This window comes from Myotis yumanensis, unplaced genomic scaffold (assembly GCF_028538775.1).
Source record: "Myotis yumanensis isolate MYYU_CA2020_CCGP unplaced genomic scaffold, mMyoYum1.0.hap1 SCAF_17, whole genome shotgun sequence".
In the NCBI taxonomy this organism is placed as follows: domain Eukaryota; kingdom Metazoa; phylum Chordata; class Mammalia; order Chiroptera; family Vespertilionidae; genus Myotis; species Myotis yumanensis.
Window position 1 is genome coordinate 18018120 of NW_027223768.1, and position 26031 is coordinate 18044150.

At 39.5% G+C, this 26031-nt stretch overlaps 1 protein-coding gene across 9 annotated transcripts in view; it reads left to right on the forward strand.

The window, feature by feature from the left end:
* Positions 1 to 8837: 8837 nt before the first annotated feature.
* The window catches only part of SUCO (SUN domain containing ossification factor), a 53521-nt gene continuing 36327 nt past the window's right edge, over positions 8838 to 26031 (forward strand). For 8 of the 9 annotated variants that reach the window (XR_011468741.1, XR_011468742.1, XM_070397343.1 and 5 more), the window contains exons 1-7: positions 8838 to 9167; positions 19844 to 19958; positions 21307 to 21423; positions 23505 to 23656; positions 24671 to 24808; positions 25030 to 25186; positions 25844 to 25967. Coding sequence is in view for 6 of the 9 variants with exons in the window: in XM_070397343.1 (XP_070253444.1) it covers positions 9106 to 9167; positions 19844 to 19958; positions 21307 to 21423; positions 23505 to 23656; positions 24671 to 24808; positions 25030 to 25186; positions 25844 to 25967 (865 nt within the window). In the remaining 3 variants the exon portion in view is untranslated. Of the gene's footprint in view, positions 9168 to 19843; positions 19959 to 21306; positions 21424 to 23504; positions 23657 to 24670; positions 24809 to 25029; positions 25187 to 25843; positions 25968 to 26031 lie in introns of those variants that run through there. The other variant, XM_070397350.1, reaches the window with a different exon arrangement.

Consider the following 26031-nt stretch of genomic DNA (forward strand, 5'->3'; position numbering starts at 1 on the left):
CTGGTCCAGTATTGGAGTGGGTCCCCCCCCTCAGGGAAACTCCTGAAAACGACATCAGAGCCCTGCTTCTCCCTTGTGACACCTGCCATGACTGGCATAGGACAAAATGGAAAATTGAAAGAAACATCCAAATCCTAAAGCCCAAGGCCAAGGGAGAAGGTTCCTTAGGGACAAGGAACCATCCAGTATTGATACAAGGACAGTGGTGTAGGTGTGGCAGTGCGTGACCCTGTGGCAACTGCGGGGTGACGGCCTGGCCCCTCCCTTCCTCACTAGCTCTCGGACCACCTCCCCACATGTATTCCAAGATGCAGACAGACTGAACTACTTGCAATTTCCTGAAAGTGCCTCTTTTTATTGCCCCTGGGCTTTTACATATGCTATTATTCCCATGCCTGACTTCCTGCTCTCTCTCTCTCTGGGCTCAGCTTGGTATCAATTCCCCTCCTCTAGTAAGTCTTCCTCATCACCATCCCAGGTGATGCTCTGATAGTACTAGCACGTTCCCCGAGCCTCAGACGTCACATGCAATATTGTAGTTGCTCATTTACCTGGCTGTTCCCAGGATGATGATGACCATGATATAGTAGATGCCATCTATTGAGTGCTTTCTATGTGCTAGGCACTGTAGTTCCTCTTATTAATGACCACATTGACCTTGTGAAGTAGGGCTATTATTCCCATTTTGTAGATGTGGGAAATGAAGCTTAGAAAGGCTTTGTCCACATTTATACGGTTAGTAAGATGCAGTGTCAGGATTAGAACACGGGTCTGATTTTCACCAGCACTTCATGCAGCCTCCCGCGGGGCTGTGCGCAACTTGAGGGCAGGGGCCACGGCTTTCATCTCTGTGTCCTCAGTGTCTAACACAGTGCCTGGAATAAAGCAGCAGGAGCTCAGTAACATGTTTGATGACTTAATGAGTGAATGGCAACGATTTGCCTTTTCGGCCAGCCTTAACTCAGTCCTGTTAATCCCCGTGCGCATTCCCTGGCCCAGGCTACCCATTTGAAAGGATCAGTTAAGTCCAAAGTAAAAAGATACTTCAAGGACAGCAGCAAGAGAATATCTTGTATCTTGGCTATGAATATATTAGACATGATTGGACTGGTTGAGTAACTGGGATAGAGAGCTCTATAAAACAGGCCCGGCATCCAACGATGAAATGGATATAAACTGTATTTACTCCCAGGATCTCCCACAAAGGCCTTAACAGAGGCCTAAAGTGTATTTGTGACCATGGTCTTTGTGAGAGATTAAACCTTTCTTGGTGTTCTAATCTATTGCCCCTGGGTTTACTATTGTGTCTCTCAGATTTTTCTAATTGAATTATAATGATTTTACATTTGGGCTCCAGGATTACAGGCATTCATAAAACCCCAAGCTTGGAAATTGCTTAGGTAGTTAACCAGTGAGTCTGAGAGTGGGCCTCTATAGAAGATGACTAAAATCATTCATTCATTCAACATTTATTGACTACGTAGTACTAGTATATGCCAAGCAGAGTCCTAGGGGCTAAGGATATAGATAAATAGGACACTTCTGTACCCTGGAGGGTGTTATAGTCTACTGGAGACTTTAGTGGAATTCCTACTTTGAAAGTCATTTATGGTTACCGGAGGCTGTAGGATCAGGGAATTGAGGATGTGTCATTTAAGGGTATAGACTTGAAACCAGTAGATAAATAAATCCTGGGGATGTAACACACAGCACAGTGATTATAGACAACAATACTGTATGATGAACTTCAAAGTTGCTAAGAGACTACATCTTAACTGTTCCCACCACTAAGAAGAAATATGGCATGACAGAGGTGATATCTAGCTAAGACCATAGTCATGTTGTAATATAAAGTGTATCAAGTCAACACATTGTGCATCATAAATTTACACAATGTAATATGTCGATTATATTTCAATTTCAAAAAGTTATTTGGTTTTATTTCAAATCAGAATACATCCAACCACTGAGGTTACCTACTGGGAGGATCAAATTGCTGCTGTGGGTTTAGATACGAAGGCACTTATTTTAACAAAACAAGTTCACTTAAAACTCCTGTTAACAGGGAAGATATAAAGATGTATGTGAGCAGATGGGAAAGAAGCAGTGGAGATGGAGGTTGAAGACACAAAAAGGTGAATTCTAACGAATGGAAACTTGCAAGTGATGGGATAACATTTCCTAAGGAACAGAAAGGCTCCGATTGCAAACACGCTGGACAAGTGAACTTGAGACATAAGAGAAGGAAGAAAAGGGCTGCTGGGTTTGATGAGTGGGAAATCATTTTGTGTGAAATAGCTTTAAAACATAGATTTCACAGAGGAAGTCAGGCGTTAACAATCCCTGTCAAGTAGAGTCAACAGCAGCATTACTTGTCATTTCTAATTATTGTCTAGAAACTGGTTCTAAAGACGGAAAGCTATTTACCTATCAGTTCTTTGTCATGCAAAATAATTACGTTGCTCTTTTCACCTGTGAGGAAATACATTCTTCAGGTAGGCAGGGCATGTCAATTGGAATTCTTTTGATTTCAGGAATCAGAAGTCCAACTCGAACTAGCTTAAATAACAGAGGATCGCCTTGTCTCCTTTAACCAGACTCCAGAAAGGACATCCTGTCCTGGGAAAACTGGAGCCAGGGCTTGAATATCAGTAGGACCTTTATCCTTTATCTCTGCTTCTCTCTGCTGCTGACTTCATTTGCTCCTAATCAAGGGTACCAGCAGTCCCTGGGTTCCAGCTCCATCCCTTAGACATCACACAGATTAAAAAAAAAAAAAAAAAAAAGACACATCCCCTAAACTCCAGTTTGAAAAATCCCAAGGAAAGACTCAGAATGTGCTAACCTGGGTCACGTGCCCCCACAAGAGGCCAATCACTGGCCAGGAGGGTGAGGACAGCACCCATCCAGACCCCTTGGGGCCAGGTGCAAGGTCGGGGGAGTCCAGTTACCCTGGAACAAGGAAATGCTATTTCCATAAGATAGAACGGGTGATGGTCATAAACAAATAATAAAAATCTCGAGTTTTATTCATTGTAAGCAAAAAGCAGTATGTGAATACATGTTTCTGGGTCTATCCCCGGGAGCCAGCTCTCTCCTTCTCCCCATATAAAGTAGTAGGAAAATACTCATAACAGATTTACCTGGGGCCAGCAAGACTCTGCTTGCTTCAGGCCTGTCTTCACCTGGGTTATTCATGGTGATCTCAGCGAGAGCCCCACCTACAGAGTCATAATGAGTGGGTTAAGACATAGGGAACTTCAGCCCCACCTGGTCTGCTGACACAGACTCTGAGCTATCATTTCATCTTTCGTGGTTCGCTAACATGAGGACTTGCTTCCTCCCAGCCCTGAGAATCTAGACATTTAGACACTCTAGAATATAGACATCCTATGTCCAATTTGTGTGTCTCAACTTTTTCTTCTCCCTAATTTGCAGAAGTATATTGAACGCTTCGAAATAAAGCAGAACATAAGGAATATCATTATAGGCAGAGCTTTTAGAAATCTATATACATGACAGGAAGGCAACATGGACGGAAGAATACTACTTAGGTCTAGTTTATTCTGTGCACATGGTAGCCGGGGATGCTGAAAAGAGTCATTAAGAAAAACTCAACAATTCATTGTTTCATTGTTGAGAAAATACAAGGCACTTTAAGTGTTAAGTGCCAGATCAGTGAATACAATACACAAAAATATGTTCCTCAACTGGCAGAACTGCTTTGAAGACTAAAAATAGTCCTAATGGATGTTTTTCAAGTATTTTGTGTTCTCTTCCACCCACTGATTCAGATTAAGATTCGACTAATGTTCAGTAGTGATGACTCTGTGCTGGACACTTTGCTAAAAGCTCCCATTACCTTATTTGATTATCTTTTCAATCCCAGAGGAGCCTCGTGGTTCTCATTTTACAGATTTAGGGAAATTAAGAGCCTTACCTAAGGCCTCACAAGTGTTGAGTGAGGGGCTGGGTTTTTTCCTGTACTCTTTCTGTTGACTCTTGTCTCCATCTTACCCAAGTCAATGAGTTGTATCAACCTTTAGATATAAAATAGCAAGAAGGTGGGAGTGAGGAGAAAAAGATTCTTTTTGTTGTTGTTGTTGTTGTTGCTAATTTCAATTTTATGAACAAAAAGTCAAGCAGTTTGCATAGAAACAATGGAGAATAGAGCAACCCATAATTTGTGTCACCATAAAGCACAACAGAAAAAATCTGGTTTCCCGTGTGTGTGTGTGTGTGTGTGTGTGTGTGTGTGTGAGAAATTTTTGTAAACACATGCACGGTGTGGCCGAAGCCTGTGGAAGGTGAAACACAGCAGGATCGAATTGCAGGGTGTCTAGGTGTGGGCTCTCTCCTGCTCATGGAGTTTTATTTATTCATTGACAGCCCTATGTTGCATGTGTTCAAAGACAGCTGTGCTGGGAAGCTGCAACATCACACTGGTGATATCAGAGGGTCACGTAGCCATGTGGGACCCAAAGATAAGTTCTCCTTTGGCGTATTTACTGTCCCAAGCAACACACTGTTGGCCCAGGCCACATGAAATGTCCTTTCGGCCAATATGAAGGTTCTCTTAGGGAAACACAGGATGGATACATGCTGGTGTTTAATCTTGCGTTTTATTTTGCCAGACTGTAACCCTCAGCAGCAGCACGGTGGCCCCGTGTGTGTTTGTCCTTTCATGTGCTCCCTGGGGGTGTTAGGTGTTCAAACAAACTCACTGAGAACAAAGTTAGTATGCTTCGGAAGAGCCCTTTCTCCCTGGCTCTGGCTTACCCCAGACATTTCAGGAACAAAAGCGAGAACCCAGGGGCCACTTCCTGGTTGTGCATTTTCAGTTTCTTACACAACCACAGCAGGAAAGCATGGGACGAGGCCTTGTTTCCTCAGTCATCATGGTTATCAGCCTGCTGCTCCTATCACTATTCAGCTTCTAGCTTTTACACTTTTTCATAAATTCCTCTTTTCTTAAAAAAAAAAAAAAAATAAGTCAAACCCAAAACTTCACATTGATTGCTGCCAGTAAGAGCAATGAAAAAGGATAAAGATATAGGATCTCTTCCACTGTTCATTTGGCTTCCTTGGACTGCAGGTCAATCCTTCAAAGATTTTCTTGAAAGTCGGAAGAAGACAGAGAAATGACCTCCTGAGGTCACCATGGTGACCACAAAGCTGCAGGACTTGTCAAGTTCATTTCTTATTCACCCCTCCTCCAGCTCCCCATCTCTCCTTGTTTCTCTCCATGTATCCCTTGTTCATATTGTGCCTCCTCCCCTCTGTCAGTATATTCTTTTATCTCAACAGGTTTCTAATGTTGTGAAAATGTTCAAATTAAAGATAGATTATGTGAATGTTCTGATGACGTCAGAGGAAAGTTCTTTGGATTTCCTAGTTCTCTGATGACTAATTTTTTCTCTGGGAGTAAACTCTGCATCCAGCAAACAGATGAGCTCTTCCCCAGGTTAGTAACCACTGCTGGGCCTTCAACAGGTAAGAGAGTAATTGGCTGCCTTTTTCAAGATTAAGGCCGAGAATCTGTATTGGTTTCTCACTGGAAAGAAAGAGAAATAACTCTGCTCAGAGATGCTGTCCCTGGACCAGGAGCGGAGTAGTACATACTCCCGGGGGACTTGTGGACGAAAGGGGCCACATGCTGACCTGACAAGCTCAGGGGAGGCCTGCATGGCAGTCTTGCAAACTCAGAGACCTAAAGTAACCACAAAGGATGGTCTGAAATCAAACTTTGACTAAAAGCAGTTATGGTGGGCAGTTATGTCCTAGGCCAGTATCTTCACTGACAAGGTCAACCTTTACCTTAACTGAGCCTATCTGTCTTTTTGCATCTATGATAACATACCCTTGAAATGTCTGGGTAACTTGTGACTTCCCTTTATCTGGAGCCCCTGGGTCACAACCAAATGTGCTGGGCCCCAGGACAGATACCACAAATTCCTTTATCATCATGTTAATTGTTCCTGCACCCACCTAAGTATGTGTCCATCATTTTACTTTTTATCCAATCCCAGGGGTTTCCCTGCTTTGCTTATCCCTCCTCCTTAATCTATCACCAATGAATTTCATGTAACCCACCTATGTTCCTCCTTTGATTGCAATGTATAAATGCAGATGTAACCCCACCATTCTCCGGACCACTATCTCAATCCGTTGAGGTTCTGCTTCCCGGCATATGTCGACAGTTTGGCTCAAATAAACTCACAAAAATTCTTTACAGGTTTCAATGGTTTTTTTATGTTAACAGACTTTAGCAGGGCATTCAAGACATTCTGTCATCTGCCCAAACTACCTTTCACCTATGTCTGCTACAACCCCCTGACCTGCCTTCTCTCAAGGTAAACTGACCATCTTTCTTTCCCCTTGAGTATAGGAGGTGAACCTCCATTCCTTAGCTTTCTGCCCTTCCCAATGCCTGGGAAGTGCCATCTGCACCTGAAACACGACATGAACATGGTCAGTGGCTCAGGCTCCCTTGGCCAGGGAATATTCATCCGGCGGCTTTAAGGCCCAGTCCTAATCCTTCTCTCCCACTACTTCCCTGGAGTAGCCAGCTTGATCCATCCCCGCCTTTCTCCTCTGAACACCTACAGCACTTACCCTCATCAGGCAAGAGTTCATCTCCACGATGAAAGCATATTGGTGTTGAAACTGGACATGTCGCTCTTGAGAAAATTAGCAGGCTCAGAAAAAGTGGTGTGTGTGTGTGTGTGTGTGTGTGTGTGTGTGTGGTGTGTTAGTGAAGGAACTGAGGGCAGACAGCATGGCAGAGTGGGTGGGGAGTTGGTGAATACAGAGAGTAATTAGAGAGAAGTGATGAAAAGGAAATATCACCTTCTGCTCCTGATCACTTATTGTGCAAAACCCATGTTCACTAGTCCTCCCTCATAGCTGTAATGATAAAAAAGTCTTTTCAATTCAGAGAGACCACTACACACGCACACATTCTACACCCAAGATGCCAAAATGTTCACTAAGTTGCATTTGACTTCCCACATGCTGTTGCTTTGAGGTCCTTCTGTATCCTCATGACCAAAACTCAAGACTGAAGAGTTTACATTCCTCTCCCTTCCCTTCTTCACCCTTTTACTGCAAGTGCTAACTTGCTATTAGGCCTCTGACAACAAACCCCCATGTACCTTTGTTTCTGATCATGCATATATGTACTCTCACACTGTCATAGGATGTTACTCTGTAAATGGAATGTGTACATTAGAAAGCAATTTTGAATAGCCAATTTTGCTTCTATAATAAAGACATTTTGAAAAATAATGAAATTGTGGACCCTGTAATACCTTTTCCAAATAAAATCCTAAAGGTATTAATATGTATTCTCATCTATAATACTAAAAGCATAATATGCAAATCGACTGAACTGCTGAACAGCGGAAGAACTGGACGGACGATGCAGAGGCTGTAAGGGCGGCTGAGGCAGCCAGGGCTGCGAAGGCCTACTCTTGCACCAATTTCATGCATTGGGCCTCTAGTATATATATATTCAGAGCCATATACATGTCAAACTAATGATAATAACTCATGTGGTTTTGACCTGAAAGTTTTATGAAATAAACATTTAAAGTATTGGAAACAAAACTTTCCTTCCCTAAATATCTATTGTATTGGTGCTGTAGAAAATCGATTAAAATACTGGCCTCTCTCACATCATATGTCTCTCCCCCTCCCTTCCATTCTCTCTAAAAAATAATCAATGGAAAAATATCCTTGGGTAAGGATTAACAAAACAAAAAACCAACAAAAAAGAAGCGCTTGGGAAGAAAAGCAGTAAAGCATTTCGGAATTTCGGCAGTGCCTCTAAACTAGCTTCTGGGAGATTTTTTGGGTTCCCTGGCATAAAAATCTAGGGTGACCACATGGCTGTTACTAAAGACTGAGAAGCGGTCAAATGGGGTAGCCTTCCCCGCTCGGAAGAACCCTAGGACTTGGAACTCCCCAGCAGGAGCCGAAGTTTCCCTTCCGAACTTTCCCGGCCCACCCACAGCAGGAATCCAGCGGGACGGGGACCAACAGAGCGCACCCGATCAGAGGAACTTGGCGGGCGGCGAAATTCTCCCGCAGGCGGAGAGGCGAAGGACTTTCCACCCCAACCAATCAGGTGAGAAGAATGTTGGCACACCCCCTTCCCGCGTACCAATCAGCACCTGACTCGATGGCCCAGGCCCATTGACGCAGGGAAAAACGCCTTTTAAATCTTATTAATATAGGTTTTTTTTCTCTCCACCATCATTCTAGGCCACCCCAGAAACTGTGCCCAAAGAGAAAAACTGAGTGCAATAATTCCAAAGCTGGTCAGTCTTGTGGTGAAAAGCCAAACTATAAACCTCTCCATCCACTCCGTAATTCCAGGAGGGACGGGGAAAGGAAAAGGGAAAGGAAGGTTCCGGAGGGTAAACTACAACTCCCAAGAGGCCTTGCGCGGACTCAGCGCGCCCTGAGCAAAGGGGCGGGCCTTTGTAAGGAAGCAGGCTGAGCGTCAAGGGGCTCCTCTCCGACTTCCTGAACCTGAGCTCCCTGACTGGGCGGGACTTGAGGTGGGCGGGCGGTGGCTTCGCTGCTCTCGCGCTTTGTGTCCTCCCCCCTCCGGCTTCTCCGCCAGAGACGTCGGAGGGGGCGTGGCCCGCGCGAGGGCCGGTGGAGTGGCGAGCGCCGCGGGACGTGGGTGACGCGGCTGCTTCCAGCTCAGCGGTGTGTGAGGTGTCGCGGCCCCGCCGGTGATTGGCTGTTGGCGGGCGAGTCCGCTGCGGCCGTTGGTCGCGGGCAGCCCGGAGGGAGAGCCGGGGCGGGCGGGGGGATACGGGGTGGCTGTGGCGGCGGCGGCGGCTGGAGGAGGCGGGCGCGACGAGCTGGCGGCCGCGGCAGCAGCGGCAGAGCCCGGAGTCCTGTGAAGCGCCCCCGCGGGCCCCTGGGTGAGGGCGGCCGGCACGCGGGCCGCCGAGGAGCCGCTCCCCCGGCGCCGCAGCCCTTCGGACTCGCGCTCCCATCCTCGCGCTCCGGCTCCTCCATCTTGGCCTCGGCAGTAGCGGCTGCAGGGAGGATGTGCCGCCTTCTGGCCGGGGGAAGAAGGAGGAGAAGATGAAGAAGTACCGGCGGGCCTTGGCCCTGGTCTCTTGCCTCTCTCTGTGTTCCCTGGTCTGGTGAGTCGCCTCGGCCGCGCGGGATTTTCCCGGGGGGCGGGGGAGGAGGGGCGCAGCCCGGGTCACACCCCCACATCATCTCGAGTTTCAGGGTGCGGGTCTCCGAGGTCCCTGGGAAGCGACCCGCCGATTGCTTAGCGACCCTCCCGCCGGCGGAGATTTTCTGGGTGTGTTTTGGAATTTACAGACAGTGGGGGAGGAGGGTGCCTGGGGCGAAGGGGCCCCCCTGCGTGCCTTTGGGCTCGGTGCCCCTGCCCCTGGGGGGCGGAGGGTGTTGGGGCGGCGCGGGGATGGGTGCTCGTTAGTCGCTGAGTTCACTGCCAGCCTCTGGCTGTCCCAGAGCCGTCGGGGCATCGAGCGTGTCGGCGGGGACACGCTCCCGACGTGCGATTTTTAAAAAACACGCGAGGGGCTCCGAGGGGGATTGGAATGGACACGCTGCGGTTCCGGCCCCTTCTCGCAGCCTTTGGGCTCCAGTGCGGCTGGGGCTGCTGCTCTTGGAAACTTTGGGGGGCGCCATGGAAGCACTTTCTCATTTAAGGGGAAGGTGGGGGGAAGCCACGGGCGTAGAGGAGAGCGCGCCTCAGGGGCAGGGGGCATGTCCCTTAGTCCTGGGGGGACGGGCCCTGTATTTTTGAGGGCGGGAAGACTGCCTTGTCTCTAAAGTTGGTGGAGTGTGTCAGTTCCTGGCACGTTTGGGTTTTTCTTTTTCCTTTTTGAAGAGCAGAGAGCTTGCTGGCCAAAGGATGGCTATCATGGTACTTGGGAGTTTCTTGAGAGGTGTGTGACGCTTGCTGACTTAAAAAGGTGCTTCTTCATTCAAAGTGGTTTGCTGTTAGTGAAAATTCAGATACACTAAGTTTCTGGTGTAGCTTATATCTGCAAAAAGACCAAGAATACTTTTATTTTTAGGGCTGGCTTAATAAATTCCAAAGACACTGGAGTTGTTGAGCTCTTCCTCCCATAAGATGGTACATAAATAAGAGGGAAAGAAAACACTTGCCTGGCAGAGGAATTTTGATAGGAAGGTTGGTAGATGGCTTAGAGCAAAAGACGTTTTGCCTCTTGTCTTTCATTCCATATCTCTTAATAAGACCCATGTCTTCTCCCCCCTACCCCACCTTTTAGTATTATGTTGGGTACCAAGAAGTGCATGTGAGTCCATTTACTCCGTTTTAAATTTAAATTTGTAAATGAGATACCAAAACCTTGCGTTCATATCCACCTCCTTCTGGGGGCTGCTTAGTTGTGGATGACATCTTTTCTGTCCTCTTTCTCCTGGATCTTACCCATCTTTAGACCATGCTATTTTTCATTAGCACTTTCAGAAATGGCTCATAGGGACAAACAGGTTACACTTTCCATTCAAATCTAAAATGCACCTTTATCTGTGAATTTCTTTAAACATTTGAAGTATATTGGACACATTGTTTAAACTTAAGTTGTACAGCATGTAGATTTGATATTTATATATTGCAATATGATTGCCATTGTAGTGATAGCATCTCTGTCATGTCACATGATCATCTTTTTTGTGTGTGTTGTTGGAATAAAATAAGTTTGATGATTGCCATACAGTATTGCTGTCTGTATTCACTGTATTGTGTTTTAGATCTCCAGGAATTACTTAGGTACTAGTTGCAAGTTTGTGCCCTTAAACATGATTTTAAAAAAATTTAATTGGACGGTAGAGATGAAAACAATTTATAATTTATTATAATGTGGTTCTTAAAATCATTGGTGGATTTAAATTAACCACGCTTCTATTACTTTGTATAATTTCTGGCTATCTTTTACTTAAGCTAACCTCAATATGATTTCTCAACTTTATTTGTTAGCAATAATGAGGATATTATGACCTGCTTGGGGGAGGGAGGGGCGAATCAGTTAGCCTAGTACTGAAAATAGAAGTCGTAAAGTTCTGTAAAGTTCGTTGATTCCCACTGTGAAAAATGGATGTTGAGGGTTTAAGTAAAGAGTGAAAAGTTTATGGAACTTGAGCTTAAAAAACATTTGGGTTAGTATGACTTGAGATTTGTTTGGACTGCCAAATTTAGAGACATTTTAATGATTCTTTACTGAAGCCATTAAAAGACATTAAAATAGGATATTTAGACTTGGAATTTTTTTGAAAAGATGGTGATGAGATTGGGGAAGAGGATGAATGCATGACGGTGATTGGCAAAGGGTGTGCTGTATCTTTTGAAACCCTTCTTCCTTGGGAAATTAAAATATTGAAATTACAGCACTGACCCAACTAGAGGTCTAGCTTTTGCTTTAGTTATTTCCCAACATCTCCATTTCCCCTTAATCCACATAGGTACCTAAAGCCATTGCAGAATTAGACAAAAGTTTTGTAGAAGAGTTGATAAGCTCCTCTTAGTAGCCAATTTTGTCATCTTTGTCATTCATAAATTATTCCATTATAATTTTTTATTATTACCCATTTCCCACAAGTCTCTCAGTACTTAATAGAATTTCTGTTCATTTTTTGAAATTTCCAGGCAGTAATGTTAAAAAACCAAACCATAATTTTCACTGTACTTTCCCACCTCTGTGTTTCATGTAGGTGTCTTTCCCGAAATGCCTTTTTTTTTTTTTTTTTTTTTTTTTGGAGGGGGGCTGTGGAGAGGGCCTTACTTTACCACACTGCCCTAATTGAATGCTGACACTATATTTTTGTATTAGGGGTTAGATTTGTACTTAATTAGTATGTTTAAGAAGCAATTCCTCATTCCCAGTTCAGTTCTTTCTTTTACCGTGAAGTCACTGATTACAAGGCTCTCCCTTTTTTAAGCTCTTATCAAAGGCTGTTTCAACACATAGCCAGAGGAAGAGCTCAGTAGATCACTGTGCTGAGATCAGGGCAGTAGGTTCTCTGCCCTACATGTGCCCGGTGTTATATGAGAAACAGAAATATAAACAGTTCATTTCAGTTCCAGTTGTAGTAAGTGCTCAGCTAGAGAGATGCCAAAGGGCTGTGGGAGTTTAGAGGAGGGCCACAAACCCAGCTCTTGGAAATCGGGAGAGTCTCCTAGTTTCTAACTAACTAGTTTCTGCCCCAGAAAAAAGAATAAGAATTTCGTCAGGTTTTGGATGGTGGGGAGTGAGAGCAGAGGCAGGACATTGTTGGGAGAGGGGACAGCATGAGCCAGAGCTTGGAAACATGGTATGTGTTCTAGGAACACACAAGCAATTCTGTATCCCTGAAGCATAAAGTGGGAGGCAGGGAGTGGCAGGAATTATGGAAGATGAAGACTTGGGTAGCAGAAGAATTTTAGATTTTTAAAAGCATGCAGGGAAGCTTCAATTTTGTCATGTAGAGTCTATAAAAGGTCTTCAGCAGGGGAATGGTATCCTGAGGCATTTTAGTATTAGGTTTTTGGAGTGGTATGAAGGGTTGAATTGCAGAGGTAACAAGGTAGGAATTGGGGAGCTCTGTTAGGGGTTGCTCTGGGTAAGAGATGAGGGGTTGAACTAAAGCAGTCATAACAGGGAGGAAGAAATGGATTACATACATTTGAGGTAAAATAAACGAGATGGTAAAAAAGGAGTAGCATGGATGTTTTTCAGGTTTCTAACTTGAGGACTGGGTGCATAGCAGTACCACCTGGTGAGAGCTAGGATGTAGGAAGAGGATGTTTGGAAAAGGAATAGACTGTATTCAAGTTTGGATTTAATTTTGTTTTACTTTACATGTCTTGGTCAATGAAGGAAGGAGAGATTCAACTTTTAAATATGCTTAATTTATTCTCAGCATTAATATAGGGTATCATTGGAGGGTTTTAAGGAACAGACTTGTTAGGAGAAGATGCTAAGAGCTAAAGATACACATCTTGGCAGCCATCAGCCCAAAACCATAAAAATAGCTGAAATTTCCCAAGATATACTTATAGAGAGATAAAAGGGAGACTGAGAAAAGAACGCTGGTGGCACCAGAATTTAATGGTGAGCAGAAGCAGCGTATCCAAGGAGACCGAGAATCAGAGAGATGGGCAGAAGTGTGTGTCATTTGACAAACCAAGGAGAGGGTTTCAAGTGGCAGTGGTCTAAGGTGCCACATGCAGCAGAGAAATAAAAAAATGGTAAATTATGCCACAGCCATACCGATTTGATAAGTGAGAGAAGATAGAAAGGCCAACAGTTGATAACAGCAAAGATTTGAGGGCATATTCTATGCCAGGCTAAGAATAGCACGTGCATTATTTCATTTTCCTCCTAATAACACCATTTTACAGTATTGGTATTGAGGCACACCTGTTTTATCATTTTTCTAAGAACATACAACTTATAAACAAGGGACCTGGGATTACACTTGAGTAGCTTGACTTTGAAGTCCATACTCCAGGCAGTATACTGCAAAGTGTCATGCTTATTAACACTTGTTGCTATCTAAATGATGTGGCAAATGCTGCTCCTCCTTTGTGATAGTTTGTTACACTAACTAGCTTGACTAATGTCATCACTTCCTGAGTGAATGGATCCATGTTATTTCCTCACCTTTCTTTTTGTTCACCCGCTGACTCAAGAATATTACGTATGAAATGCGGTAATACTGAAAGATCATTGGCTGTGGAAAGTGATGTAGGTTTGCAGTCACAAGGTGAGTGACTTTGGGCAAGTTAACTTCTGAGCTTTAGTTTCTTTATTTGTAAAAATTGAGTTAATACTTTAATATAAAAGTCTTGACAGATTAAAAAACTTTTTTCTTCTGGAGACATCAGATGCTTATGATTGGGCTGGCCATCCTCAGTTTATGCCACTTTTCGCACAGGTCCGCATCTCTGTTCCACTTTATATCATTACTCTTTTATCTTTTAATCCTGGTGATAGGAGTGATAGTTTCACTACTGTTTACCCCCATTTTAGGCACTTACCCTGGAATATATTCAATGCATTTTCCAATCAACCTTCATGTATTTATTTAGATGTGTGTTTCCTTCCAAAGTAATATTTTGTTTATGGGTTTTAGAATTTACATAAATGCTAATACTATTGATCTCATTCTTTTTTCCTACTTTTCCCACTAAACACTTTTTTTTTTTTTTTTTACTTGATTTAGTTAGTAGAATCATCATTAAAATGAGTTCTAGCAGATGCCTTCAGGAAGGCCTCATGTCATTGATACACTCCATGAGTATTTATTGAGCACTGTGTGTAGGTTGTTTCTAAAGAGAGACTTCATGCCAAGGAATGCTGTTGGAAATATTCTGTTCCAGTTGCCTGTCTTTTGCTATCCCAGTTCTGTAGTCTAATTAGAGTGGTTTTGTAACAAATTTAATCATCTGGCAAGGTGAACTAGTTACCTTTAGGCTTTCTGGTTAATATGGTTATTCTTGGGTCACTTTTTTTCCATATTGTATTTAGAACAATAGGACCCTTCAGGTATTTTGATAGGACTTATATTTGAGTGATGAATTACTTTGGAGAGAATTACTGTCTTTACATTGCTGTCACCAGCATTCCATCTGTTTTAATACTAAGTCTTTATTTATTTATCTCTTCATTTTATGATTGTTACCAAAGTTATAAATGGTGGTATTACTTAGGTTAATTTCTAAATTATTTTATACTTTTATTATTACTAATAGTATATCTCCCAAGTTGTTATTACTGGGGAGAAAAATACTGACTTTTTTGTTATATTTTTAAATTGAAATAATTTACACATAGTGAAATCTACATATATTAACTATACATAGTTGGGTCAGTTTTGACAAATGCATGCATCTGTGTAGCCCACACCCCATCAAGATATAGAACATTTCTATTACCCCAGAATGTTCTCTCATGTCCCTTTCTAGCAAATCCCCCAAAACATAAAGAGTGATTTGATTTCTATTACCATGGATTAGTTTTGCTAATTCTGGAATTTCATCTAAATGGAATTACACAGTATTTGTTTTTATATCTGGGTTCTTTCATGCAGGGTAAAGTTTCCAAGACTTATCCTTGTTGTTTTATTCATCAATAATTTGCAAGTAGTAGTACATTGCAAGTAGTAGTACATTGTATGAATATACTGCAGTGTGTTTATTCTCCTGTTATTGGACATCTCAGCTGCTTCGAAATTTTGTCTATTAGGAGTAAAAGCTACTGTGGATCTTTTTGTACAAGGCTTTTTATGGACTGTTTTTATTTCTCATTCCATTTAACAGTGGAATTGCACATGCTGAAACAGTTGGATATTGTATGCTTCTTCTGGATGTATTACCTGGAGAAAGACACAGATCACTTATGAAGGATTCTGGCTAGGAATATATAACCTGAATCTGGTCATGAGGAAACATCAGATAAACCTCAAATACGGGTTATATTATCCTATATAATAAAAGGCTAATATGCAAATTAACCGAACAGAACATCCAGTCGCTATGACGTGCACTGACCACAGGGAGCAGGCCTAAGCCATCAGTTGGACGTCCCCCAAGGGCTCCTGGACTTCAAGAGGGTCCAGGCCAGACTGAGGGACCCCCTCCCCCAGGGCACAAATTTCATGCACTGGGCCTCTAATTTAAAAATAAAAGGACTGTGTTCTTAAAAAATGTCAGTGCTACATAAGATAAAGGCCACGAACTATTCCAGATTAAAGAAGGCTGATGACAAATGCTGGACAAGACTCAATTTGTACTTGAGGTGGTGGGTGGGGATGCTATAAGGACATTATTGTGCTAAGACACAAAACTGCATACAGATGATAAAGCATTGTGTCAGTGTAACATTTACTGAAGTTGATAACTGTACTATGTTTATGTAAGAGAATATCCTCATTCTGTGGAAATACATACTCATATACTTACAAGTAAATTACATGGAGAAAGGAAGAGAGGGAGGGAGCGTAAGGGTGCATGCCATAAGCAAATGGCAAATGGTGGAACAAATGGGTAAAATGTTAACAATAGGTTGATAATGGCCGAAACCGGTTTGGCTCAGTGGATAGAGCGTCAGCCTGTGGACTGAAAGGTCCCAGGTTCGATTCCAGTCAAGGGCATGTACCTGGGTTGCGAGCACATCCCCCATAGGAGATGTGCAGGAGGCAGCTGATCGATGTTTCTCTGTCATTGATGTTTCTAACTCTCTATCTCTCTCCCTTCCTCTCTGTAAAAAATCAATAAAATATATTAAAAAAAATAGGTTGATAATGGATAAAGAGTTTATGGATGTTCTTTGTGCTATACTGGCAATTCTTTTGAAAGTTTGAAATTATTTCCAAATAGCCCTAGCCAGTTTGGCTCAGTGGATAGAGTATTGGCCTGCGGACTGTAGGGTTCTGAGTTCGATTCCAGTCAAGGGCACATGCCTGGATTGCAGGCTCAATCCCCAGTAGGGAGTATGCAGGAGGCAGCCAATCAGTGATTCTCTATCATCATTGATGTTTCTATCTCTCTCTGTCTCCCTTCCTCTCCGAAATCAATAAAAATATATATTTTTAAAAAAAGCCTGGGTTGGGATTTCCTCCTTCTCTTTATAAGGTGTTGGTTGGTTAAGCCACTCACTTTTCTTTAATTATTAGTTTATTCCAATTTTTGTATACTTTGTGCCAATTTTGCTACTTTTCTAGAAACATTTTTTTCTAAGTTGTAAAATATATTGGTATATATAGTTTGTAATATTTTATAATTTAAAACAATTTGTTTTGTCTGTAGTTCTTTCGTGTTTTTATACCATAGTTTAATTCACATCCTCAACTCTCCTTAATTGGTTTTGCCAGAGTTTGTCTTTTTAATATTTTCTTCAAAGGACCAACTTTTGGTTTTCTTAATTTTCTTTGCCTTTTTTTCTCTATTTCAGCAATTTCTGTCGTTTTTAGCCTTCCTTGTTCCTTTGAATTTACAGTGTCTTTTGTCATTTTCAGTGTTTGTCTTCAATGGCCTTCAAAAGGATAGTTTTCCAATTCTTTTATCTGTATCCCACCAATTTTGACCTGTAAGTCTTCCGCTGTAATATTTCATAATGTTCCTTATTGTTTCCTCTAAATGAAGGATTATTCTGCTGCATAATTCTTTCACCAGGCTTAGAATGTTGTTAGCTATCTTTCTGTTTCAAATTTTGTTGCAATGTGCTCGGAGAGTATAGTTTATTAGATTTTGATCTTTGGAATTTGAGTCTTCTTTTGAAGCTTTAGTAGATGGTCATTATTTGGGAAATATTTCATATAGTGTTTGAAAAGAATGTTAATTTGAATTTGTTGTAAAGTTCTATACATTTGGTCAAGCTTGTTGCCTATATATAATACAAATCTCATGTTTCCTTAGGTTTTATCCATCTATTATTTTGTAAGGCGTAATTTAAAATAGGCAACCATAATTTTTTACTATTTTCTTTCCACCTTTAGCTATCAGTAATTTTGCATATTTTGTGATTTTGTTAGGTGCATATGTATTTATAATCATTATATCTTTTTACCAATAGATAATACATTTCTCTCTTAGTGACAATGTTTTTTCAATTAACTTAAATTTTGTCTATTTAATTAAAATTGATACTTTTAAGAAATATGTTTTTATTGATTTCAGAGAGGAAAGGAGAGGGAGAAAGAGATAGAAACATCAGTGATGAGAAAGAATCATTGATGGGCCTGCCTCCTGCATGCCCCCTATTGGGGATTGAGCCCACAACCCAGGCATGTGCCCTTGACCGGAATCTAACCCGGGATCCTTCAGCCTTCAGGTGATGCTCTATCCACTGAGCCAAACCAGTTAGGGCAAAATTGCTACTTTTTAATGTTTTGTCAATATAACTTTACTTATATTTTTAATGAGTTGAAAATTATGCCCAACAAGGCTCTGTATGTAACATAATATCTGGTACCTACTAAGGTAGCCTTAAGTGCTTATATAGTTTCTTCTATATAACTCAGAGGGAAACAATCTTAACTCGTTTGAAAGTTTGATAGACTCCAGTTTAGTTTTGCCTCCTACCTGACAATTATTGGCTTATTTGCATATCAACATATTCTTTATTGCACATTAACATGTCCTGAAATTTATTATTGCAAGATTTACTTGATAAGATTATAGAAAGTAATTGTCGAAGACAGCTAATTCAGTATTTCTGTTAGGCAAATGTAAAATGCTATCATTCTGAGGCATTGATGTCATTAAAAAAATGGTGTTCCAGCAATCACTTTCACATTAAAAATTGTTTTCTCTCAATGAAGTCTTCCTTGGCACTTCAAGGCTTAATTTAATTGCTATGTTCTCAAGAAAAAATTTCCTGAGTCTTTCTCCTGTTCCCTTTGGTAAGAACTAATTGATACCCCCTTCTATCCTAACATTTAAACCTTAATGATTATTTTTAGAAACATAGTTGTAATGTATCCTTTAAAACATCAGAATGTCTGGTAATATTAGATTCTAGGTTGTCACTACAAGAAAACTTCAGGCACTACACATTCAAGTTGAAAACCTTCCTTCAAGAAAAAAACTATATAGAAATGTACTTTTTCTTTCTTTCTTTTTTTTTTTTATTGCTTAAAGTATTACAAAGGGTATTACATATGTGTCCTTTTTTTTCCCCCGCCCTTGACAATCTAGAAATGTACTTTTTAAAATGAAAGCAATAAGATTTAAGAAAAGATTGAAGTTCTTAAAATATGCCTCTTGAATCTAGGCATTTACTTTATTCAGTGTTTTCATTCCTTCTGTACTTGTAGTATTTTTAAAAATTCTAGTATTAAGACTATAGCTAAAAGAGTTTGTGTGGAAATTATAGGTAAATAACAAGTTTTTCTCATTAAAATAGATGAATACATGTGTGGTCTCTTAATATATCTTTTATCCTCATATATGTAATAACAGTGATAATGTACATTCTTGTCTTGTTTCAGATCTAAATAAGGGTATTTTTAGGTTTCTTCACCAAATGTGATACTGGCTTTTAAGCTTGTGTATTATGCATATATATTTCCCATGTTAACTATCTACTTATTTTATTGACTTGTGGGATGTGTAAGTTTATCAGATGTTTTTAAGTGCCTGTGGAGATATTCGTATTTTTCCTTGCTGTTTTGCATGGCAAAACTAAATAAATAGATTTTATTATATTGAATGACTTCTGGATATCTGCTTGATCATAATATTGATATATTATTTTTTGCTGTGTTCCTAGAGACTTTCTTCTTTAATGTTTTCCTTATGATTTCATAAGCTGTATTAACCTGTGGTATTCATTTGTTTGTGCTATTTCTGTTAATTTTTGATGTCCCTACTATGTTCCCCATATAAACCCAATATGCTTTGAAATAGCATAGGTAGCTTTAGAGTTATTTGTTCTTAATTTTTTGGTAGAATTTAGAATAACATAGGCATCTGGTGCTTTCTGAGGTTAGTTAGCTCTTTGACAGCTTGCCCTGTTCCTTCTGGGATAATCATCAGATACTCCTTTTGTGAAGTCTTTCCTGTTTTACCTTCATGAAATTAGTAATCCCTTAATAGGAATACTGATAACAGTATGTTTTTTACTAGTGCTTTAAATAAAAAAAATCCTTGTTTTAGGTACATTTGTCTTCATCATTAAATTAAGTTCTTAAGGTCATTAGATAGGAACCATCCTTGTGTTTATTGACCCAAATTCTAGCGCATAGTAGAGAATATGTTGGCTTAACACCTTTTACATCTTTTCCTTTTCTTTTTCTTTTTTTTTTTTTTGTGGTGGTGATAATGGATGTTTCACAGGCTTCCCAGTTGGCATGTGTGTTGTAAAGAGAGTTCTTCAGCTTCAGCTTCATCATATTACTCTCAAGATGACAGTTGCGCACTAGAAAATGAAGATGTACAATTCCAGAAAAAGGTACTTTAAAGTTGATGATGTAATCTGTGTGTCAGCTTTCTAAGACTTCCTCAACATACTCAGAATAAAAGTAATTTCAATTCTATGACATAATTTTTGGTGGTGGAGATTTGTAATTTTCCCTTGCTATAATCTGAGGAATTACTTGGGTAATTCTGAAATTAAGCTATCTCCAAGATATTTATATATTTGCTAGAGGCCCGATGCATGAAATTCATGCAAGAGGCTTGGCCCTCGTACCCGCAGCTTCGTCCTGAAGGTCATTTGGCTGTCCGCTCTAACTAGCATATTACGCTTTTATTATTATTATAGATTCTTATTGCTTATATCTCAAATGTTGGGACATCCATAGTCCTACAGGAGGGAGAAAGATAGTACCTACTCAGGGACCTAAAAACTAGTGGCTCACTTTTAATGCACTAAGTAGTTACAAGATTTCTAAAGAAATCCCATTCTCATCAATTAAAAACTATTAGAAGTGAGGTTTATAGGGGGAGTCTGCAATCAGTGACTGTGTAGTTTGTTTCATATAATTGGGTGGGATGAATAGAAGGAGTTCAGGAAACCTGATGGTCTCTAAATAATTTATTATTTTATTACTTTAAATGATAAAAAGTGAGTATTGACTAGATTTGTCTCCCCCCTCCCCCCACTCCCACCTGCAGAATTAAAGTACTTATTTTAAAATACAGAAGGAATTTATATTGACTATAAAAAGTTTCACTTGTATTCTAGGAGATAGATTTAAAGACAAAGGTATCTGAAATCCTAACTTGAAAATGAGTGTCAAAAGAGATGACACAAAGAACTGTACATTTATTCATTTTTAAATATTTACTATGTGCCTAACACATAGGGGGTGGTATGATTGAAGTGCTCATTAAGAAATCAAATGAGGGCCGAAACCAGTTTGGCTCAGTGGATAGAGCATCGGCCTGCGGACTGAAAGGTCCCAGGTTCGATTCGGGTCAAGGGCATGTACCTGGGTTGCGGGCACATTCCCAGTGGGAGATGTGCAGGAGGCAGTTGATTAATGTTTCTCTCTCATCGATGTTTCTAACTCTCTATCTCTCTCCCTTCCTCTCTGTAAAAGATCAATAAAATATATTAAAAAAAAATCAAATGAGGTTTGTGACCTCATTTAGTGTATATATTAGGTGGAGTGCAAGGAGGGGAGTGCAGGAAGATAGATGGTAAACGTGTAAACAGATAAAAGCTATTAGAGTTAAATGCCTTCAAGACAGTGTTTGGGTTGTAAAATATAGAAAGAGATGGTCTTTAATATTGCTTCCGGACTGTTGTGTGAAACAGTTTTTACCAGTTAACCTTTTTGTTTGTTGCAATATAGGATGAACGAGAGGGACCTATACCTATCAGTGCCGAATTATCAGGAAAAGTGGGTTCAAACTTACCTGATCCTCCAGAAGAACATAAGTTAAAAGATAACTATGTTGTGGATGTACAAGTAAGTTATATTGCTTTGACTTTTAATGATATGCCTTTTCTAACTACTTCATAAGATAGGAAATCTCTGTTTGGTTACAGTATTGGATATTGATACTTTTTCTTTTTGAAGTACTATTCAACTGGCCTTAATACTATTCACCTGCTAAGACTACTACTGCTTTTGAGAAAATGCACAATTACTGATTGAATAGTAAGTGAGACCATTTTCTCTGTGGTCAAAGTTTGGGTGTAAGTGTTCATTTCTTCTTAAGTTTTATTTTGGCTCACTATAATATATCTTCTCCAGATTTTCAGGTGTTAGGAATTTTTTTTCTGACAACAAAAAATAAGTATTTGTGTGTAGAACACAGTATTTTGATAACAAAGTTTAATCGCTTTTGTGGAATATGAATTAATAATAGGTTAAAATGTTTTCCTTTTTTCTCTCATATGTTATTTTTCATTTTGTACCCCAGATTTTATGAAAGATACTAAAAACTAGACCAGAAAGTAAGTTGACCAGAATGCTGAAGCATCTGGAAACCATTTAATACCAGACATGGCTGAAGGAACTGGGGATATTTGAGCTGGAAGAAGGACTTAGGAAAAATTATCTCACATATTAACAGAAATAAATTTCAGCTCAAAATGAGGGAGAATTCTCTTTTTTAAATTCAGGTAGAGCTATTTTATGACTTAATTGGGTAATTTAAGGAGATGTAGTAAGTTTCATTTTGTTGGGTTCTGGAAGACATTTGTTGAAGATTTGTGCCTGAGAGTAAGAGAAAAATGATCTCTCTAGCTCTTCTAATTATGTGACTTTCCTGAACAGTCCTACCATTGTTCATTTTCTAGAATTTTTCATCAGGCATATTCTTCCTCAAACACTTTGAAGTGCTTATTGCATATCTTATAGACCCGTGCTGTTCAATGTTGTGGCCACTGGCTACATGTGACTGTTGAGCCCTGGAAATTCAGCTAGTCCAAATTGAGATTTGCAATAATTACAAAATGTACATCAGATTTAGTTTGTAAAAGAAAAGGGTGCAAAATACCTCAAATTTTTACATTAAATACATGTTGAAATGATAATACAATATTTGTTAACAATGTAATAATAGTCCTTGTTCTTAAGGACAAGGAATTATAATTTCTATATTATAATTTGCATAAAGTGCAAACGATTTGCATTCCATTGTGAATTTTTCATTTCAGTGTTAATAATTTGCCAAATGGTCACATTTTGTATTCTGACTATGCCTTGTATTTTCTTTCTGCTCACATACTGGCCCTCCTTTTCTTCAGGGTCCTAGTTTTTCTAGTCCATAGTCTCTTTTCTCTGAACTGAGCATGCGTACCTCTCACTTGATGTTCATTTAGTAAGCATTAAATGTCTACTGCATGGTAGGTACTGGGAATATGAAGATCAAGAGAATATAAATATAGTCTTTACTCAAGGTGTTTATAGAAGAGTTGAGGAAGAAGAGAGGTATAGAGGTCTTACAGATGTTGTGATAAAATTGTACAGGGAACATTGGATCCTAGAGGAAGAGGAATGGCTAATTCTATTTAGGGTTGACTGTGGGGGAGGAGGTACTGATAGGGGTTTTCAAACATGAGTAGATATTAGGTAGATTTCAGACTGTGTTTGGGAGGGGCAAATGGCTCAGAACACCCAGGACTGAAGGAGCAGCAAGATTCCTAATGGCCTTCTAATGTTACTTGTACATGCCTTGTGTTGTTTTTGATACTCTTATCTTTTTAACTGCTCAAGGGCAAGAACTGTGTGTTGTATTATTTTGTATATTTACATAGGATTTCTGTGTTGCTAGTAGGATTATTTAATTACAGTAAGAGGGAACTATTTGTAGGTCCAAAATAGGAAATAGGAGAGAGAAAAGATAAGCTTCTTTGTCCTCGTTTATGTATTTTAATATGAACTATATTCCTTAGGGTGGTAATATTGGAAGAAAGGATTTTCACTCTTTTGGTGAACATTCTTTATATTGCCACTTTTGAGGTATACTTTTTAAATAGTCCTGTTCAGCTAAAGAGATAATTTATTAATCTCAACATTTAATATAAATTTCTTTCAAACAGAATACAGAGTCAAAAACGTTAAGTCCACCTGTTATTGAGACACACTCTACAATTGATCTACATGAAGATTCTTCCGATGTAGTGGGCAGTGAAAACATTGAAAATATTTCCAGTTCATCTACCTCAGAGATCATTCCAATCTCAAAACTTGAGTAAGTGATTAGAAAGAGTGAAAAGAAAAAGAATATCATTAGATAGAAAAATTTCTTTATACAGACAGCTTGCTACTCACATTTGAAGTTTACGCTATATAGCAGACCTAAGTTATAGTGCCTATGTTTTTATTATTTTTTAGTATAATAATCTCACAGTGATTATTTTGCTGTCTAATGCAGTGAAACTGATTAGATTCCAGCCATGAAATCTCTATATCATTTAGGTAAAGTGAGGTTCTAGTTATTTAAGAAACATAATACTTGAGTAATCTTTTCTATAATTATCAAAAATTCAAATATCAGATTAGTCATTGCATTAAGTATCACTATGTCATTCCAATATATAGTTATGTGTTTGTGTGAATACCTTCCTTTTTCAAATTGGATAATAAATATTCAGAACACTTAGGCTTAAAGTTATCTTAATTTAGAAAACCTATTACGAAATTCTCCTAACTCCTTCGAGCAATAGTACAAAGAACAAAATAAAATTTCCTTAATACTACTTTAAGGATTTCCTTTATCAAATGAGTTTATATACACACACACACACACACACACAGTGCATAGGACAAAATCTGGCACATAGTAAGAATATATGTGTCAGTTAATACTATTATCATTACTTTTTCTTTTTTTTTTCTTTCTTTTTTTACCACAAGCACTTAAAAAAACACACCACACCTATTCTTCTTAAGAATGTAAGGGCCGGGGTGAAGGAACTGTACACAGAGATGTTCCAGTTACCATTTAGCAGATATGCTTAGTATTTAAAAAATTTTAAATACTAAATGCTTGTTCCAGAAAGAATTCAAGGCTAGATAGTATATATCTGAACAGTATCTTATTTTCTCATTATATTGAACATGACTCTAGTGAAATGGAAGTGATGTAGGGAAAAGTATTCTTTTCTGGCTTAGATTATGTTTTGGAAATCACTGATACCATTTAACTTATTCTATGTAATGTGAATAAAATTATCAGCTTGTTGTTTTTTTGTTCTATTTTTAGTGAAATAGAAAAATCTGGTACTATTCCTATAGCCAAGCCACGCGAAACTGAGCAACCTGAAACTGACTGTGAAGTTGGTGAGGCCCTGGATGCCAGTGTTCCCACTGATCAGCCTTCCTTTGTCAGTCCCCATGAAAGGTGGGTGTGAGCAGCGGTTGCCTTTGTATGACTCTGTAGTAACAGCAGTGTCATATTCGACTGGGCTTTGGGGGACGCTTGATTCCACTTTTTGATTGAGAGAAAGCTGATCCCTGTGTGCTCCTTTTTCGGTTTACTTTGTGATAATTGTAACAGTTTAGATTATATAAATTTGTTATTTAATTAAAATTTGTTTAAATGTCTCTCTTGGTTTCAAACAGCCTTGTTGGCCAGCATATAGAAAATGTGTCGTCTGCACATGGCAAAGGAAAGATAACAAAATCAGAATTTGCATCAAAAGTTTCAGCAAGTGATCAGGGTGGTGGTGATCCAAAATCTGCATTGAATGCTTCAGATAATTTAAATGTAAAAAATGGGGTAGGTATTACGCATTGCACTATTTTCTAATTTGTTATTACGACACATTTTTGTTGTTAGCTAATCTTGTAATTTGCTAACCATATTTGCCATAAAATCAGGGGTTAAGTAGTTAATGAAGAATGTGAAACAGAAGGGAGCTGTGCTCCCTGAGAGCAAGTTTATACTTCATGGTGCTGTTGTCAGTACACTGTTTATGTGTAAGTTGTTTCTCATATGAACTCTTTGATTACATGCATTTAAGTGGCTTTCTGCCACTATTACCCTTTGATATCAGATACATAAAGTCTTTATTTAATTAAGCAGGTTCAAGAGAGCTATATAAAAGCAGCTATGACTATTAAATTTAAATATCTTCAGAATATTAGTTTAACTGAGTAATACAAGGTTAAATTTAGGCTCTTGAACCAGAATTATTTCAAAGGGATGTTTTACCTTTCATTATTTGTGTGTGAAATTCTAGACCGGCTTACCATATGGAAGAGTGATTCTTACCATAAAAACAGGGCTCATCCCAGTGTGGCAGTTAACTTTCCTTTCTCCTTCTGAGTTCTACTTTGATTTCAGATAAAGGCCAAAAATGTCCTCTTTGGAACTATTTAAATTGCAAAGGATGTCTTTTTATTCTGTGAAAGTTAAAATCTTTGTTTCTTTCAGAGTTCTGATTATATAAAACCAGAAGAAATTGACCCTGCATCTGTAACAAGTCCCAAAGACCCAGAAGATATACCAACATTTGATGAGTGGAAGAAAAAAGTTATGGAAGTAGAAAAAGAAAAAAGTAAGATAGCACTGTGATTCCTTTTTATTTTATTTTTTTATAAAGGAACTGTTAAATATGCTTT